Below are 20,473 nucleotides of genomic sequence, written 5' to 3' on the forward strand. Positions count from 1 at the left end.
ATGAAAAAATCAATGTATGAAATTCAAAAGTTCTTTTTTTATTTGTATTTATCTCATAAATACAACATTAGGAACATAGTAATTCTTCCCACTGTACCTGCCCTCCCACCCATTCTCCCACTGCCCTTCCTCCTCCCTCTCCTGTTTAGTCCAAGAAAGAAAAAGAACGGAAGGAAAGGAGGGAGGGGAGCAGGAAGGAAGGGAAAGAATAAAATAAAAAAACTAAGAAAACTGTTCCTCAACAGTCTAGACAAGGGCTGTTATTGCTTTTTTTTTTAATATTTTTTTAATTTTTAAAATTTTTTTTTTATTTTTTTGACAGGCAGAGTGGACAGTGAGAGAGAGAGACAGAGAGAAAGGTCTTCCTTTGCCGTTGGTTCACCCTCCAATGGCCGCCGTGGCCGGCAGGCTGCAACCGGCGCACCGCGCTGATCCGATGGCAGGAGCCAGGTGCTTATCCTGGTCTCCCATGGGGTGCAGGGCCCAAGCACTTGGGCCATCCTCCACTGCACTCCCTGGCCACAGCAGAGAGCTGGCCTGGAAGAGGGGCAACTGGGACAGAATCTGGCGCCCCAACTGGGACTAGAACCCGGTGTGCCAGTGCCGCAGGCGGAGGATTAGCCTAGTGAGCCGCGGCGCCGGCCTGTTATTGCTTCTTGAAGGTGATTTCACTCCCTCTCCCTTCTTTTCCCTTCTTTCCTTCCTTTCCCTTTTTTTCTTTTAGAAACTTAATTATCTTTAAAGAAGTACCCAAGGATGATATATCTTTTATCAGCTTTTAGACATAACTGTAACTTATGAGATATAATAATATCCTCCATTAATACACTCAAAGGAAGTGATTCTTGAGAACAAGTTTTACTATTAAGTCTCATGATAAAACTCTTTGGCAATAGAAGTTGCATGGGAAGTTAGTACACAGTGACTCTTGTTTTTTAACAAATAACATTCTTATGAATGACATCAGTGATCACCCAAGGTTCTTGATATGAGCTGCCTCAGCTGTGGAAACCTTTTGGATCCACTAGCTCAACAAGGCTGTAGGCAAAATGGAAGTTCTCTCCTCCCTTCAGAGAAAGTACATCTTTCTTTGGTGGCTACTTCTTTCTACTGGTGTCTCACCACAGAGGTCCTTTATGTAGAACATTTTTGCCAGAGTGTCTTGGCTTTCCATCCCTGAAATGCTCTCCTGGGCTTTTCAGCTAGATCAGAATGCCTTAAGGGCTGATTCTGAGGTCAGAGTGCTACTTAAAGCAAATATTCTAGGAGTCTGCTGCATGGACTGCTTCCCATGCAGCGCTCCGTGTTGGAGCCTTGACTCCTTTTTATTTCTGTTTATTATTATTTCCAAACTGTTTGTCCTATTTATATGATCACTTTAACACTTGATCCTGTCTATATGGTCACTTTACCATTTAATCCTATCCATTTGATCTCTGTAACACTTAAGCTTCTCTTTTTACCTGCCAGCTTATGGGAATTTGGGGTCCCATGTTAAGTTGTCAAGCTGTACCCTTAAAAGTTAAGTCTAGGAGTTTATGCAGGACTATACTGCATTGCAGTTACAAACTTAATATATTTTCACAATTACAACTTCATTATCTTGGTAATTCTTCCCACTGTGCCTGCCTTCCCACCTATATTCTCAACCCCCTTCCTCTTCCCTTTCTTATTCTCACTCTTATTGTTTACTAAGATCTATTTTCAATTAACTTTCTACATATATGGTTAACTCTATGTTAAGTAAAGAGTTCGATGATTAGTATGAAAGAAAAAAGATAAGGAAAATATTATAAAGGAAAAGAAAAGAAAAACAAAAATTTAGAATAAAAAGCTGTTCCTCAACAGTCAACAGAAGGGTTGTTCAAAGTCATTGCTTCTCAAAGTGTCCATTTCTACATGTTGCCTTTTAGGTACAGTAGTAGTTATCACAGGTCAGGGATAACATACAGAATTTGTCCCTTTGGGACTAGCTTATTTCACTAAGTATGATGTTTTCCAGTTGCATCCATTTTGTTGCAAGTGACTGGACTTTTTGTTGTTGTTGTTGTTGTTGTTGTTGTTTTTTACTGCTGTGTAGTATTCCATGGTGTACATATCCCATTATTTCATTATCCAATCTTCTTTGATGGGCATTTGGATTGATTCCATGTCTTTTCTATTGTGAATTCAGGTCTGATAAACACGGAGGTACAGATAGCTCTTTTATATGCTGATTTCATTTCCCTTGAGTAGATTCCCAGGAGTGGGATGACTGGGTCCTATGATAGGTCTGTATTCAAACCTCTGAGGTATCACCACACTGACTTCCATAGTTGCTTTACCAGTTTACATTCCCACCACAGTGGATTAGGGTACCTTTTCCCTCAAATCCTCACCAGTCTTTGTTATTTGTTGATTTCTGTATGAAAAGTAGTCTAATGGGGGTGAGGTGAAACATTATTGTGGTTTTGATCTGCATTTCTTTTTTTTTTTTTAACTTTTATTTAATGAATATAGATTTCCAAAGTACAGCTTATGGACTACATTGGCTCCCCCCCTCCCCCCAATAATCTGCATTTCTTTGATGCATGGTGATCTTGAGCATTTTTTCATGTGTCTGTTGGCCATTTAGATTTCCTCTTTTGAAAAATGTCAATTTAAGTCCTTTGCCCATTTCTTATTGAGATTTTTTGTTTAGTTTAGTTTCTTGATTTCTTTATATATTCTGGTTATTAATCCTTTATCCTTTATCAGTTACATAGTTTGCAAATATTTTCTCCCATTCTGTCAGTTGTCTCATCACCTTGCTGATTGTTTCTTTTGCAGTGCAGAAGCTTCTCAATTTGATGTAATCCCATTTGTTGATTTTGGCTTTGATTGCCTGTGCCTGGGGTATTTACAAGAACTCTTTGTGTATGCCAGTGTCTTGTAGGGTTTCCCCAATGTTCTTTAATAATTTGATGTTGTCGGATCATAGATTTAGGTATTAGATTTTGATGAAAAGTGTCAGGCAGAGGTCTTGCTTCAGGCTTTTGCATGTGGAGATCCAGTTTTCCCAGCACCATTTGTTGAAGAGACTGTCCTTGCTTCAGGAATTGATTTTTATTTCCTTTGTCAAAGATAAGCTGGTTGTATATGCTTAGATTGATTCTGGGCATTTCTATCTGTTTCATTGGTCTATCTATTTGTTTTTGTACCAGTACCAGTACCAGGCTGTTTTGATTATAACTACCCTGTAGTATGTCTTGAAATCAGATATTATGATGCCTCCAGCTTTGTTTTTATTATATAAGATTGCTTTAGCTATTCGGGTGTCCTGTTTCCATATGAATTTCAACATCATTTTTTCTAGGTCTGAGAAGATTGTCTTTGGTATTTTGATGGGTATTGCTTTGAATCTGAATTGCTTTTTGTAGAATGAACATTTTGATGATATTGATTCTTCCAGTCCATGAACATGGAAGATTTTTACTTTTTTTTGTATCTTCTTCAATTTCTTTAATGTTTTATAATTCTCATCATAGAGATCTTTGGCATCCTTGGTTAAATAATCCTAAGATTTTTTTTTTGTAGCTGTTGTGAATGGGATTGATCTTAGAAGCTTTTGCTCAGCCATGGCATTGTCTGTGTATACAAAAGCTGTTGATTTTTGTGTGTTGATTTTATATCCTGCTACATTTCCATACTCTTCTATGAGTTCCAGTAGTCTCTTAGTGCAGTTCTTTGGATCCCTCAAATAAAGAATCATGTAATCTGCAAATAGAGATAGTTTGACTTCTTGCTTCCCTATTTGTATCCCTTTGATTTCTTTGACTTGTCTGACGGCTCTGGCTAAAACTTCCAGGACTATGTGAACAGCAGTGATGAGAGTGGGAACCTTGTCTGGTTCCAGTTCTCAGTGGGATTGCTTCCAACTTTTCCCCATTCAATAGGATGCTGGTCATGGGTTTGTCATAAATTGCCTTGATTGTGTTGAGAAATGTTCCCTCTACTCCCAGTTTGCTTGAAGTTTTCATCATAAAAGGGTATTGTATTTTGTCAAGCTTTCTCTGCATCTATTGAGATAATCATATGGCTTTTGTTACTCAGTTTCAACATTTGATTTGCAAATATTGAACCATCCCTGCGTAGCATGGATAAGTCCCACTTGGTCCAGGTGAATGATCTTTCTGATGTGTTGCTGGATTCGATTGGCTAGTATTTTGTTTATTTTATTTTTTTTCTTTTTTTTTTAACTTTTATTTAATGAATATAAATTTCCAAAGTACGATTTATGGATTACAATGGCTTCCCCCACATACCGTCCCTCCCACCCACTACCCTCCCCTTTCCCACTCCCTCTCCCCTCCATTCACATCAAGATTCATTTTCGATTATCTTAATATACAGAAGATCAGCTTAGTATACATTAAGTAAGGGTTTCAACAGTTTGCTCTCACACAGAAACATAAAGTGAAAAATAATAGATGATTTTTTTTAAATGATGATGAAATCAGATCAGACCTATTGTCATGTTTAATCCCAGTGAGAGGAGAGTCAAGTTGGGAGTTGATAATTTCTTTTTTCTTTCTTTTTTTTTTTTTTTTTTTTTTTACAGAGGATCAGTTTAGTATACATTAAGTAAAGATTTCAACAGTTTGCACCCCCATAGAAACACAAAGTGAAATACATTGTTTGAGTACTCGTTATAGCATTAAATCTCAATGTACAGCATATTAAGGACAGAGATCCTACATGAGGAGTAAGTGCACAGTGACTCCTGTTGTTGACTTTACCAATTGACACTCCTGTCTATGGCATCAGTAGTCTCCCTATGCACCAGTCATGAGTTTCCAAGGCTATGAAAGCCCTCTGAGTTCTCTGATTCTTATCTTGTTTAGACAAGGTCATAGTCAAAGTGGAGGTTCTCTCCTCCCTTCAGAGAAAGGTACCTCCTTCTTTGAAGACCTGTTCTTTCCACTGGGATCTCACTCGCAGAGATCTTTTGCCAGAGTGTCTTGGCTTTCCATGCCTGAAATACTCTCATGGGCTTTTCAGCCAGATCCGAATGCCTTTAGGGCTGATTCTGAGGCCAGAGTGCTATTTAGGACATCTGCCATTCTATGAGTCTGCTGAGTATCTCACTTCCCATGTTGGATCACTCTCCCCTTTATTTATTCCATCGGTTAGTGTTAGCAGGTACTAGACTTGTTTATGTGCTCCCTTTGACTCTTAGTCCTTTCATTATGATCAATTGTGAACTGAAATTGATCACTTGGAATAGTGAGATGGCATTGGTACATGCCACCTTGATGGGATTGAATTGGAATCCCCTGGTATGTTTTTAACTCTACCATTTGGGGCAAGTCAGCTTGAGCATGTCCCAAATTATACATCTCTTCCCTCTCTTATTCCCACTCTTATGTTTAACAGGGATCACATTTCAGTTAATTTTTAACACTTAAGAATAACTGTGTATTAATTACAGAATTAAACCAGTCGTATTAAGTAGAGCAGACAAAAAAAACTACTAAGAGGGATAATGTATTAAGTTGTTCATTAACAGTCAGGGCTATGCTGATCAAGTCACCGTTTCCCATAGTGTCCATTTCACTTCAGGAGGTTTCCTTTTTGGTGTTCAGTCAGTTGTCACTGATCAGGGAGAACATATGGTATTTGTCCCTTTGGGACTGGCTTATTTCACTCAGCATGATGTGTTCCAGATTCCTCCATTTTGTTGCAAATGACTGGATTTCATTGTTTCTTACTGCGGTATAGTATTCTAAAGAGTACATATCCCATAATTTCTTTATCCAGTCTACCGTTGATGGGCATTTAGGTCGGTTCCAGGTCTTAGCTATTGTGAATTGTGCTGCAATAAACATTAGGGTGCAGACCGCTTTTTTGTTTGCCAATTTAAATTCCTTTGGGTAAATTCCAAGGAGTGGGATGGCTGGGTCGAACGGTAGGGTTATCTTCAGGTTTCTGAGGAATCTCCAGACTGACTTCCATAGTGGCTTGACCAGTTTGCATTCCCACCAACAGTGGGTTAGTGTCCCTTTTTCCCCACATCCTTGCCAGCATCTGTTGTTGGTAGATTTCTGAATGTGAGCCATTCTAACCAGGGTGAGGTGAAACCTCATTGTGGTTTTGATTTGCATTTCCCTGATTACTAATGACCTTGAACATTTTTTCATGTGCCTGTTGGCCATTTGGATTTCCTCTTTTGAAAAATGTCTATTGAGGTTCTTGGCCCATCTCTTAAGTGGGTTGTTGGTTTTGTTTTTGTGGAGTTTCTTGATCTCTTTGTAGATTCTGGTTATTAACCCTTTATCTGTTGCATAGTTTGCAAATATTTTTTCCCATTCTGTCGGTTGTCTCTTCACTCTCCTGACTGTTTCTTTTGCAGTACAGAAACTTCTCAATTTGATGCAATCCCAATAGTTAATTTTGGCTTTGACTGCCTGTGCCTCCCGGGTCTTTTCCAGAAACTCTTTACCTGTGCCAATATCTTGAAGGGTTTCTCCAATGTTCTCTAGTAACTTGATGGTGTCAGGTCGTAGATTTAGGTCTTTAATCCATGTTGAGTGGATTTTTGTGTAAGGTGTAAGGTAGGGGTCTTGCTTCATGCTTCTGCACGTGGAAATCCAATTTTCCCAGCACCATTTATTGAATAGACTATCCTTGCTCCAGGAATTGGTTTTAGATCCTTGATCAAATATAAGTTGGCTGTAGATGTTTGGGTTGATCTGGTGTTTCAATTCTGTTCCATTGGTCTATCCATCTGTTTCTGTACCAGTACCATGCTGTTTTGATTACAACTGCCCTGTAGTATGTCCTGAAATCTGGTATTGTGATGCCTCCGGCTTTGTTTTTGTTGTACAAGATTGCTTTAGCTATTCGAGGTCTCTTGTGCCTCCATATAAATTTCAGCACCAATTTTTCCAGATCTGAGAAGAAGGTCTTCGGTATCTTGATTGGTATTGCATTGAATTTATAAATTGCTTTTGGGAGAATGGACATTTTGATGATATTGATTCTTCCAATCCATGAGCATGGAAGATTTTTCCATTTCTTGGTATCCTCTTCTACTTCTTTCTTTAAGGTTTTGTAATTTTCATCGTAGAGATCTTTAACGTCCTTGGTTAAGTTTATTCCAAGGTATTTGATTGTTTTTGTAGCTATTGTGAATCGGATTGATCTTAGAAGTTCTTCCTCAGCCATGGCATTGTCTGTGTATACAAAGGCTGTTGATTTTTGTGCATTGATTTTATACCCTGCTACTTTGCCAAAATCTTCTATGAGTTCCAATAGTCTCTTAGTAGAGTTCTTTGGGTCCCCTAAATAAAGAATCATATCATCTGCAAAGAGGGATAGTTTGAGTTCTTCCTTCCCAATTTGTATCCCTTTAATTTCTTTTTCTTGTCTAATAGCTCTGGCTAGAACCTCCAGAACTATATTGAATAGCAGTGGTGAGAGTGGACATCCCTGTCTGGTCCCAGATCTCAGTGGAAATGCTTCCAACTTTTCCCCATTCAATAGGATGTTGGCTGTGGGTTTTTCATAGATTGCTTTGATTGTATTGAGGAATGTTCCTTCCAAACCCAGTTTGCTTAGAGTTTTCATCATGAACGGGTGTTGTATTTTATCAAATGCTTTCTCGGCATCTATTGAGATAATCATATGGTTTTTCTTCTGCTTTCTGTTAATGTGGTGTATCACATTGATTGTCTTGCGCACATTAAACCATCCCTGCATACCAGGGATAAATCCCACTTGGTCTGGGTGGATGATCTTTCTGATGTGTTGTTGCATTCTATTGGCGAGAATTTTATTGAGGATTTTTGCATCTATGTTCATCAGGGATATTGGTCTGTAATTCTCTTTCAGTGCTGCATCTTTTTCCGGCTTAGGAATTAAGGTGATGCTGGCTTCATAGAAAGAATTTGGGAGGATTCCCTCTTCTTCGATTGTTCTGAATAGTTTGAGAAGAATTGGAGTTAGTTCTTCTTTAAATGTCTGGTAGAATTCAGCAGTGAATCCATCTGGTCCTGGGCTTTTCTTTGTTGGGAGGGCCTTTATTACTGTTTCAATTTCTGTCTCAGTTATGGGTCTGTTTAGGTTTTCGATGTCTTCCTGGTTCAATTTAGGTAGGTTGCATGTGTCCAGGAATCTATCCATTTCTGATAGGTTTCCCTGTTTGCTGGCATACAAGTCCTTGTAGTAATTTCTGATGATTCTTTTTATTTCTGTGGTGTCTGTTGTTACGTTTCCTTTTTCATCTCTGATTTTATTGATTTGGGTCTTTTCTCTTCTTTTTTTAGTTAGTTGGGCCAATGGGGTGTCAATTTTGTTTATTTTTTCAAAAAACCAGCTCCTCGTTTGGCTGATTTTTTGTAATGTTTTTCTGGATTCAATCCTGTTGATTTCTTCTCTGATTTTAATTATTTCTCTTCTCCTACTAGATTTGGGTCTGTTTTGCTGTAGGTTTTCTAGATCCTTGAGGTGAATTGAAAGCTCATCTATTTGGTGCCTTTCCAATTTCTTGATGTAGGCACCTATTGATATAAACTTTCCTCTTAACACTGCTTTTGCTGCATCCCATAAGTTTTGGTATGTTGTGCTGTTCTCCTCATTTACTTCCAGAAAGTTTTTGATTTCTCTTTTGATTTCTTCTATGACCCATTGTTCATTCAGGAGCATGTTGTTCAATCTCCATGTGTTTGCGTATGCTCTAGGGATTCCTGAGTTGCTAATTTCCAACTTCATTCCTTTATGGTCTGAGAAGCTGCATGGTATGATTCTAATTCTTTTGAATTTGCTGAGACTTGCTTTATGGCCTAGTATGTGGTCAATCTTAGAGAAGGTTCCATGTACTGCTGAGAAGAATGTAAAGTCTTTAGCTGTAGGATTGAAAGTTCTGTATATATCTGTTAGATCCATTTGGGCTATAGTGTCGTTTAAATCTACTGTATCCTTGTTGATCTTCTGTCCTATTAATCTGTCTATTTCTGAGAGTGGAGTATTGAAGTCCCCCAGTACTATTGTATTGGGGTCTAAGTCTCCCTTTAAGTCTGTTAACAAATCTTTTAGATAAACCGGTGCCCTGTAGTTAGGTGCATATACATTGATAATTGTTATATCTTCCTGTTGAATTGATCCCTTAATCATTATGTAGTGTCCCTCTTTGTCTCTCTTAACGGTTTTTGTGGTAAAGTTTATGTTGTCTGAAATTAAGATGGCTACGCCTGCTCTTTTTTCATTTCTGTTGGCATGGTATATCTTTTTCCAGCCTTTCACTTTCAGTCTGTATGGATCTTTGTTGGAAAGATGTGTTTCTTGTAAGCAGCAAATAGATGGGTTTTGTTCCTTAACCCAATCAGCCAATTGGTGTCTTTTAACTGGACAGTTCAGGCCATTCACGTTCAATGTGACTAATGATAAGTGGTAACTTCGCCCTGCCATTTGCCAAAGATAAGTTCTAATATATGCTTTGAATTCCCTGTGATCTTTTGCTGTGAGCTTTTCTTCCTTGGTTTCCTTCCTTTACCTTCTTTCATATTGATGACCGTGTTTCTGTGTTTCTGTGTGTAACACATCTTTAAGCATCTGTTGCAGGGCTGGACGAGTGGCAACAAATTCTTTCAATTTCTGTTTGCTATGAAAAGTCTTTATTTCACCTTCATTCACAAATGATAGCTTTGCAGGATATAATATTCTGGGCTGGCAGTTTTTCTCTCTTAGTACCTGGGCTATATCTCGCCATTCCCTCCTAGCTTGTAGAGTTTCTGATGAGAAGTCAGCTGTGAGTCTGATTGGAGATCCTCTGAGAGTAATCTGACGTTTCTCTCTTGCACATTTTAGGATCTTTTCTTTATGTTTCACTGTGGAGAGTTTAATTACAACGTGTCGTGGTGAGGATCTCTTTTGGTCGTGTTTATTAGGGGTTCTGTGGGCTTCCTGTACTAGGATTTCTCTGTCCTTCTCCAAACCTGGGAAATTTTCTGCTAATATCTCACTAAAAAGGCCTTCTAATCCTTTCTCCCTCTCCATGCCTTCAGGAACTCCTAGAACCCGAATGTTGGGTTTTTTAATAGTATCCTGAAGATTCCCGACAATATGTTTTAGATTCCTAATTTCCTCTTCTTTTCTTTGGTCTGACTGTATCCTTTCCTGTTCTCTGTCTTCTAATTCCGATATTCTCTCTTCTGCTTCACCCATTCTGTTTGTAAGGCTCTCTATTGTGTTTTTCATTTGATCTGTTGAATTCTTCACTTCAGTCACTATCCCAGTTTCCTGTTGTACTAGTTGTTTCGTTTCATTTTGATTCCTCCTTAATATTTCATTTTCACGAGAGAGATTTTCTATCTTGTCCATTAAGGATTTCTGTAGTTCAAGAATTTGTTTTTGAGAACTTCTTAATGTTCTTATCAATTTTTTGAGATCTGCTTCTTGCATTTCTTCTATGTCATCATCCTCATAATCTTGAATTGGGGTGTCTTTTTCATTTGAGGGCTTCATGGTGACTTCCTTGTTTTTATTATCTTGGTTTTTGCGTTTGTTATTTGTCATATTGGAGATATTTGGTTTCTTCACTGTGGTGCTTTTTCTTGTTATACTATGACTCTAGATTAAGTGGACTATCTGTTTTTGATGGAGCCTTAGGGCTTGAGATGGGTGTGGCCTGAGAGCTCTGTTTGGTGTGCCAAAGGTGACACTCCCAGGTTAGGCGTGGTAAACCTCTCTCTCTCTCTCTCTCTTTTTTTTTTTTTTTTTTTTTGATTCAAAAGGGAAGTTATTCTGCACAGCTGAACGAAGTTGGAGGTAGTTAGCAGGCAAATGATATACCCACAGGAGCCAGAGATCAGAAGCTCTTTCCCAAGGACCACACAGGGAATCTGTTCGGCCCTCAGAGTGGGCTCAAATTCTCCTTCAGTCTCCCACTGGGTTGCCAAAGTTACGGAATTGTAGCGTCTCTGGAGAGTGCTCACGTGAATTCCGTGAGTTCTCTCCCCCACCGTCTCTTTTTTCACAGTCTCAGTTCAGTAGCACCACAAATTTACTAGGTCCTAATCTCCTGTTAATTTGCCCCGCCCAGAGTCAGGTTTTTCTGCTAGGCTCAGGGCTGGTGCAGACCTGAGGTCGCTCTGCTTATGACGTATGTCCAAGATGGCGCCTGCTCTTTGTCTTGCTCGCCCTTGAGAGGTGAGCGGAGAGAGAGAAACCCGTGTCCGTACCAGTCACCTTTTTTTTTTTCCTCCCCACCCCCCCCCCCCGGGGTCGTTCCCTCTAGTCTCCTCTCTCCGCTTGCCTGCCGGTGTCTCGGGCTATTGAGGTTCGGCTCACCTCGCGTTCCAGCGCTGGTGTGTTGAGTCTGCCGCTGGTGTCCCAAACTGTGGGCTCCACCTATTTTGTTTATTTTTGCTTTTATTTTCTTCAGAGAGATTGGTATGTAGTTTCTTTCTCTGTTGTATTTTTTTTATATTTAGGAATTAAGGTGATGCTGGCTTGAAAGAAAGAATTTGGGAGGATTTTTTTCCCTTTTGATTATTTTGAATAGCTTGAAAAGAATTGGAGTTAATTCTTTAAATATCTTATAGAGTTCAGCAGTGAAGCAATCCAGTCCTGGGCATTTCTTTGGTGGGAGGGTCTTTATTAGTGATTCAAGTTCTGTCTTGGTTATTAGTCTGTTTAGGTTTTCTGTCTTCATGGCTCATTTTAGATAGGTCACATGTATCCAGGAATCTGTCCATTTCTTCTAGGTTTCCTGTTTCATTGGCGTATAGCTCTTTGTAGTAATTTCTGATGATTCTTTTTATTTCTGTGTTGTCTGTTGTTACATTTCCTTTTTCATCTCTGATTTTACTAATTTGAGTCTTCTCCCTCCTTTTTTGGTTAGTTGGGGCAATGATATGTCAGTTTTATATATTTTTTCCAAAAAACCAGCTCTTCATTTTGCTAATCTTTTGTGTTGTTCTGTTGGTTTCAATTTTGTTGATTTCTTCTCTAATTTTAATTATTTATTTTCTCTTACTAGTTTTGGGTTTGGTTTGCTGTTGTTTTTTTAGGTCCTTGAGATGCATTGATAACTCATTTATTTGGTGCCTTTCCAATTTCTTGATGTAGGCTCCAGTTGCTATAAACTTTTCCCTTAACATTTTTTTCTGTATTTCATGACTTTTGATCTGTTGTATTGTTATCTTCATTTGTTTCCACAAATTTTTTTATTTCTCTTTTGATTTCTTCTATGACTCACTGTTCATTTAGGAGCATGTTTTTCAGTCTTCATGTGTTTGCATATGTTCTAGGGATTCTTGAATTACTGATTACCAGCTTCAATCCATTTTGGTCAGAGAAGATGCATGGTATGATTTTGATTTTTTTTGAATTTGCTGAGACTTGCTTTATGGCCTAACATGTAGTCAATCCTAGATAAGGTTCCATGTACTGGTGAGAAGAATGTGTATTCTGTGGCTGTAGGATGGAAAGCTCTGTAGATATCTGTTAGGTCCATTTATTCTATATGTTGATTACCTCTGTTGTTTCCTTGCTGGCTTTCTGTCTGGTTGATCTGTCCATTGCTGCAAGTGGGATATTGACGTCCCCCTTTATTATTGTATTTGAGTCTATGTCTCTCTTTAAATTCATTAACATTTCTTTGAAATAGCCAGGTGCCCTATAATTAGGTATATATATATTTGTAATCTTCCTGTTGAATTGATCCTTTAATCATTACATAGTGTCCCTCTTTGTTCCTTTTAACAGTTTTTGTGTAAAAATCTATTTTGTCTGATTTTAGGATGGCTACACCAACTCTTTTGGTTTCTGTTAGCATGGATTATCTTTTTCTATCCTTTCACTTTCAGTCTGCAAGTATCGTTGGTGAGATATATTTCTTGTAGGCAGCAAGTAGATGAGTTGTGTTTTTAATCCATTGAGCCAGTTTGTGTCTTTTAACTGGGAAGTTGAAGCCAGTTACATTCAAGGTGAGTATTGTTAATTAACAACTTTGTCCTACCATTTTTCCATAAAAGTCCTATTTGTTTACTTTGGATTTCCTTTTTTTTTTTTTTTTTTTTTTGACAGGCAGAGTGGACAGTGAGAGAGAGAGAGACACAAAGAAAGGTCTTCCTTTTGCCGTTGGTTCACCCTCCAATGGCTGCTGCGGCCGGCGCACCGCACTGATGCGATGGCAGGAGCCAGGTGCTTCTCCTGGTCTCCCATGGGGTGCAGGGCCCAAGCACTTGGACCATCATCCACTGCACTCCCGGGCCACAGCAGAGAGCTGGCCTGGAAGAGGGGCAACCGGGACAGAATACGGCGCCCCGACCAGGACTAGAACCCGGTGTGCCGGCGCCGCAAGGCAGAGGATTAGCCTAGTGAGCCGTGGCGCCGGCTGGATTTCCTTTGTTCTTTTACTGGACGATTTTCTGCCTTCACTTTGCTTTGTGGTGATGTTCCTGTTTCTATGTTTCTGTGTGCAGCACATCCTTGAGCATCATTTTTCAGGCTAGGCCGGTAGCTCCAAATTCTTTCAATTTCTGTTTGTTATGGAAGATCTTTATTTCATCTTCATCCATAAATGAGACCTTTGCATGCAGGGTACAGTATTCTGGGTTGACAGTTTTTTTCTCTACGGACTTGGAATACATCTCTCCATTCTCTCATAGCCTGTAGGTTCTGATGAGAAGTCCACTGTATCTTAATTGGTTTTCCTCTGAATGTGATCTGGCATTTCTGTCATGAACATTTTCGAATCATTTCTTTATGTTTTTTTGTAGAGAGTTTTACCACAATGTGTCATGGTGAAGATCTTTCTGGTTGTGTTTATTGGGAGTTTTGTGTGTTTCTTGTATTTAGATGACCCCTTCTTTAAATTGGGGGAGTTTTCTGTTATTACTTCATTAAAAGGGCCTTTTAATCTTTTCTCCCTTTCTATGCCTTCATGAACTCCTAGGACCCATATTTTGGGTCATTTGATAGTATCTTGTAGATCTCTAGCAGTTCTAATTTCTTCTCTTTTTTGGTCTGACTTTAAAATTTCCAGAAATTTGTCTTCTAGTTCAGATATTCTTTCTTCTGCCTCACCTACTCTGTTGTTAAGCCTTTCTACTGCATTTTTTTATATGATCTATTGAATCTTCATTTCTGGTATTTCATTCTGATTTCTCTTTAATATCACAATATCATGGGAAAATTTTTCGTTAATTCGTGAATTTGCTTCTAATTGCTTCTAAGTAATCTGATGGTTAATTTTTTGAATTCTGTTTCTGGCATATCTTCAATCTGTTCATCTTCACTTTCTACTATGGAAGTGTTGTAATGTTCCTTTGGGGTGCTCATAGTTTCTTCCTTGTTATTTCACTTTCTCCCTTTGTTTATCAGCATTTATGTAGCTTTTTTTTTTATTGTCTGCTGGCTTTTATCTTTGGTTTGTGGCTTTGTGGTTTTGTGGCTTAGTAGGACTTCTGAACTTTTAGTGAATATCAAGAAGTGTGGCCTGGGTGTGGCCTGGGTGCTCTTTTTAGTATTCCATGGTGGATCAGGTATCCAAGGTAAGGCCCTCACAGCGCTTTGTAGCTCTCCTCTGGTTATCTGGATGCAGGAGGGTGATACCTCTGTTGGCTTGGCCTGCCCTTCTCACAGCTATGGGGTACCCCGGTGTTAGTCCTGGTACAGTTCAGCACTCATTTGCACTGCTTAATGAACTGCACCTTTCATCTGTGGAATCTTTCTTCTGAGCACAGTTCTTTTTGTTATGAGCTGCTATAAGTAACTAGTGAGCTCAGGTATGCAGGGAAATGCTCTGTGGTTGCCCAGAGCCTAGTCACACAGTGTCTCAGGCTTAGCTCCCAGGGTGGGTTTTTTTCTTTGGTTAGGTCTGTGGGTCGTGGGCTGGTATGAGATTCCTATAGGTTGGGCTTCCCCTTGCTGTACAGCTTGCATAGAAGATGAAGGGATTCTTTTGAACTGTTGTACCCCTTGCTGTTTGGGGTGGAGAGTAAGGTGACCCCCATTATTGCTGGGTGCACACATGAGATGTAGGGGCAGCAGCCACCTGCCTGCATCAAAACAGACAAACAAACAAAATGGCTTTTCCTGGCTTTCTGTAGGTCTGTACTGTAGCAGGTTAGGGGGAATGGGGAGGGAGAAGAGAGGGGGAGAGAGGTACACCACCTCCTTATTTGTTTATTACCCCCTCCCCCCTGCCTCTGCTGTCCGAGGGGACTCAAGTACAACTTCAAAAGTATTTCATCAAGCTCTCCCTCTCACAGCTCTCTGCAGCTCTGTGGGCCTGCGGATTCCCCCTCACCTGGTCTGCAGGGCTGCATTCTCCCCAGATTCAAGCCTCCCGGTTTTTTTTGTTTGTTTGTTTTTTTCTTATTTGCTCTTTCTACATGGACCTCAACACTCTTGTTTTTCTAGGTTTCCCATTGCGAATTTCCCACAGCTTTATCTTAGGTGTGTAGTTTCTCCCCTTTTTAAATATTAATTTTGCCCCCATGTGATCCGGACTGTCCTGTTGCTATTCTGCCATCTTCCAAAAGTTCTTTGAATCAAACTAAACTTGTCTTTTAATTCCATTTTGCCACAAACATTTTAAGTACCCTCATATGTATTTAAGTATGATATCTAAGATCTGGTATACAATTCATGATTTTAAAGTATATAGTATTAGTAAAAACTACTTTCATTCCAGTTCTTATTTTTCAACCATTTAGAATAAGGTTGCTGGTAGGTTTGAAATTTTATGTTTCAATGGAAATTTGTAAAAGTAATACAATTCATTGTTTATATAATTAAGCTGTTTAAAGCTTTTCTCAGTTTTTAGAATGAAACAATGAACATTTTGTAATTCAATTCATACTTTATTGTTTTATACAATGTATTTTTTTAAGATTTATTTATTTGAATGTCAGAGTTACACAGAGAGAGGAAAGACAGAGAGACAGAGGGGGTGGGGGAGAGAGAGAGAGGTGTCTTCCATCTGATGGCTCCCTCTCCAATTGACTGCAATGGCTGGAGCTGGCTGATCCGAAGCCAGAATCTTCTTTCAGGTCTTCCATGTGGGCGCAGGGGCCCAAGGACTTGGGCCATCTTCTGCTGCTTTCCCAGGCCATAGCAGAGAGCTGCATCAAAAGTGGAGCAGCTGGGTCTTGAACGGGTGCCCATATGGGATGCCAGCACTGCAGGCAAGAGTGTTAACCCGCCTCACCACAGCGCCAGCCCCTATACAATGTATTAAATAGCCCTCTGTTAATTTTATAGGCTTTGTGACAAATTAAACTATTATTTAATTTTTTAAAGATCTATTTATTTTGTAAGGCAGAGAGAGAGGCAGAGGCAGAAGCAGAGAGAGAGAGGTTTTTCATCTGCTGATTCACTCCCCAAATGGCCACAGCAGCTGGAGCTGGGGCTGATCTGAAGCCAGAAGCCTGGAGCTTCTTCCAGGTTCCCTTCATGGGCACAGGGGCCCAAGCACTTGAGCTGTATCTTCTACTGCTTTCCCAGGCACATTAACAGGGAGCTGGAACAGAAGTGGAGCAATTGGGACTTGAACTGGTGCCCATATGGGATGTGGGCAACATAAGCTTTAGTTGCTAAGCAACAATACCTGGAGCTGGATTGGAAGTGGAGCAGCTGGGACACAAACTAGCGTAGTACTTTGATTTTTAAGAACCAGTGTAACTCATTACTATTCTTGGTTTGATCAGACAACACCAGAGTTGTTTTTTTTTTTTTTTTAATAAGAAAGAAAAAAAAAAGACAGTTAAAAAATGAACTATATTGCATTTTATAAATTTAAGAAAAACTTTTCAGCAAGGGAGTTCAAAATTTTCATATGTAAGTGGTAGACCAATATGTTGTGCCTACTCAAGGGTAAAATTTAAACTCTTTATCAAAATTATTAATTCTATACAAAATTGTATAAAAGGAGCTAGCACTGTAGGATAGTGGATAAAGCCACCACCTGTGGTGCCAACATCCCATATGGGTGCTGGTTCGAGCCTTCGCTGCTCCACTTCCAATCCAGCTCTCTTCTATGGTCTGGGAAAGCAGTAGAAGATGGCCCAAATTCTTGGGCACCTGCACACTGCGTAGGAGACCCGGAAGATCCTGGCTTTGGATCGGCACAGCTCCAGCCATTGTGACCATCTGGGGAGTGAACCAGTGGATGGAAGACCTCTTTCTCTCTCTCTCTCTCTCTCTGCCTTGTTTCAATGTAATTCTGCCTTTCAGATAAATCAATAAATCTTTTTAAAAAAATTGTATAAAAATCTTTAATGGAATGAGAACAATCTCTTCACATTTATGGAGAGTTTGCAGCTTTAAATTTGTGCTGGCATGAAATGGCATCTGGTATTTAGCTTTTTTAACTGATGTAATATGTATCTGATTAATCAGTGATGAAAAAAATCCATAAATTATTTGAATTAAATGATTCTTTTTAGAAATTGGCTTGGCATAAAAAATGAATGAGCGGCTGGTGCCGCAGCTCACTAGGCTAATCCTCTGCCTAGTGGCGCTGGCACACCGGGTTCTAGTCCCGGTTGGGGCACTGGATTCTGTCCTGGTTGCCCCTCTTCCAGGCCAGCTCTCTGCTGTAGCCCGGGAGTGCAGTGGAGGATGGCCTAAGTACTTGGGCCCTGCACCCCATTGGAGACCAGGAGAAGCACCTGGCTCCTGTCTTTGGATAGGTGCGGTGCGCTGGCCACGGCGGCCATTGGAGGGTGAACCAACGGCAAAAGGAAGACCTTTCTCTCTGTCTCTCTCTCACTGTCCACTCTGCCTGTAAAAAAAAAAAAAAAAAAAAAAAAAAAAAAAAAAAAAAGAATGAGCAACACTTAAAATGGAATGACTGTTACACTTTTGTATCTTTAAAATAATTTTATAATTAATGTCAACTTTCTTTTGGCATTATTTTAGTAGGATGGAGATTTGTTATTATTCATATTAGAAGTGGCACCCTTGATAGAAACAAACATATACACTTGTAATAAGTTGCTTTAAACACTTAAAATAGAACTCTTTTTCAGAATCAGTGGTATTCAGAAGACATACAGAAAGAAAGGTGAAAATGTAGAAGCTTTGAGAAGTAAGTAGCTTTCCTCATATTTGGTCCATAATATTAAAGTACAAACGGAAAATTAATTTGTATAGCTAGTGGGAAGTACAAACTTCTCTACCTTAATTTTCTGTCTTGCTTATAGATGTATTTATGTGATTAATGTCTATGGTAGAAGTAATAACATCAAAATTGTAAAAGCAAAAGTAACTTTTAACTAAGATGAAAAATATTCAACTATTTGAACAAGTCTATGTCTGTTTTCACTATTATGCATGTGTATGCATTTTAGTTATTTTTTTTAAAAAGTCATTTTTACCAACATTGGATTTCTCAACTTCAGCACTACTGACATTTTGGGCCTGATGATCCTTTGTTGTGGGGAGCTGTCCTGACATTTGTAGGTTGTTTAACATTGTATCAGTGTGTTAGTCATTGATCTCCAGAACCAGAATACACAAATACACAATGATATTATTAGTCTACTTAACTTTATTCTAGTAGGATAAGGTGGTACTCCACAGCATGTGACTTGATGTCTTTCTAGATTTCTTGAAAGTAAATTTCTTGGGCTGGCATTGTGATGAAATGGGTTAAGCTGCTGCCTAAGATGCTGCATCCCATTTGAGTGCCAATCTGAGTCCTGGTTGCTCCACTTCCCATCCAGCTCCCTGCTAATGTACCTGGGAAAGCACTGGAAGATAGCCCAAGTCCTTGGGCCCTTGCATCCCCTTGGGAGACCCAGACGTAGCTCCTGGCTTCAGCCTGGCCCAACCCGGGCCATAGCAGCCATTTGGAGAGTGAACCAGCAGATGGAAGACTCATTCTCATTCTCTCTCTCTCTAATTCTGCCTTTCAAATAAATCATTAAAAACAAGAAAGTAAATTTATCTGTCTTGATGATGAATTACATTTCTTGTAATCCAGAGGATTATAATATTATATATATTAACTAGAGATAGATCATAGACAGCATTTGAATTGTAGATTATTTGGACCCCACTAATCTGTCTTCTTTGTATCAGAGCTCCATCACTGTTCCTAAGAAAAGTAAGGCCATAGGATTATGCTTAGCTTTTGAGCTGAGTTTTTAGTTGCTGGCTTCAGTGACTGCAAACAACTTTTCTGTGTGTATCAGCATATAAGTGAAATACTGTCTCACAAATCATCCTCTGGGCATTTACTTGACAGTGATACCTGGCATATGATATGATTGCTTTTTTCAGTTGACAGCAAAGAGAGTATTGACTCATCTAAGGGCTAGACTTAGAGCAACAGAGAATTTCTAGAATGGCTGCTGCCATTCTTGGTGGATAATCTTTGTAGACTAGAATTGGAGCTAAGTAAGAGTTCACAGTATATGTTATTCAAAGCTGAAGAATGTCAAGGGGAAAACATTCCTCATCATTACCCTTAACTGGGATACCTCATTCCAGTCGCTTTAAAAGGAGTATCAAGTTTCTTTCCTGAGTTGCAGAGTTACAGTTACTGGGGAAAAGAATACAGTGGGTATGCTATTTTCTGTATTCAGAATGACAGATTCTAAGCTTGTGTGCATGGAAGTCGTGGTGCTGCAGAAGAAACATTTTTTCCCCCAAAGAAAACTTTTATTTCAGAAATACAAATTTCATAAGTACAACTTTAGGAATATAATGATTCTTCCTGCCAAACCCACACTCCCACCCATACTCCCAACACGCTTCCTCCTCCCTCTCCCATTACCAGTTCTATTCTCCATTAAGATTCATTTTCAGTTAACTTTATACAAAGAAGACCAACTCTATACTAAGTAAAGATCTCAACAGTTTGCACATACAAACACACACAAAAAACTGAGAACTAGTTTTACAGTTAAATCTCATAATACAACTCAATGAGGACAGAGGTCCTGCATGGGAAGTTTAAGGCACAGTAACTCCTGTTGTTAATTTTAACAATTAACACTCTCATGTAAGAGATCAGTGACCACCTGAGGCTCTTGACATGAGCTGCCTAGGCTATGGAAGCCTTTTGAATTTACAAACTCCATCATTATTTAGATAAGGCCATAAGCAAGGTGGAAGTTCTCTCCTCCCTTCAGAGAAAAGTACATCCTACTTTGATGACGACTTCTTTCTGCTGGGGTCTCACTCACAGAGATCCTTCATGTAGAACATTTTTTGCCACAGTGTCTTGGATTTCCATGCCTGAAATGCTGTCATGGGCTTTTCAGCCAGACCAGGATGCATTAAGGGGTGATTCTGAGGTCAGAGTGCTACTTAAAATGATTAAAACTACAGTAAAAAAGAGAGTGAGAGGACAGGATCCTTCTTTTTTCAAAAGAAAATATTTAACTTTTTATACATCATAGTTATTTCTCTTGAGTAGTTCATAGATACCCTTTTCCCTTAGTATGTTCATAATATCCAAAGATTTGTAATATGTGGGTACTTCAAAAAGTTCATG

The 20,473-nt window shown here is 39.2% G+C and overlaps 1 protein-coding gene across 8 annotated transcripts in view; it reads left to right on the forward strand.

Moving 5' to 3' along the window:
- Positions 1 to 20,473, forward strand: part of ABCA5 (ATP binding cassette subfamily A member 5) — a 99,528-nt gene that overhangs the window by 21,228 nt on the left and 57,827 nt on the right. For all 8 annotated transcript variants that reach the window (XM_051825898.2, XM_070060393.1, XM_017349299.3 and 5 more), the window contains one exon: positions 18,000 to 18,058. In XM_051825898.2, the coding sequence (XP_051681858.1) occupies positions 18,000 to 18,058 (59 nt within the window). The remainder of the gene's footprint in view (positions 1 to 17,999; positions 18,059 to 20,473) is intronic.

This window comes from Oryctolagus cuniculus, chromosome 17 (genome assembly GCF_964237555.1).
Source record: "Oryctolagus cuniculus chromosome 17, mOryCun1.1, whole genome shotgun sequence".
Classification (NCBI taxonomy): domain Eukaryota; kingdom Metazoa; phylum Chordata; class Mammalia; order Lagomorpha; family Leporidae; genus Oryctolagus; species Oryctolagus cuniculus.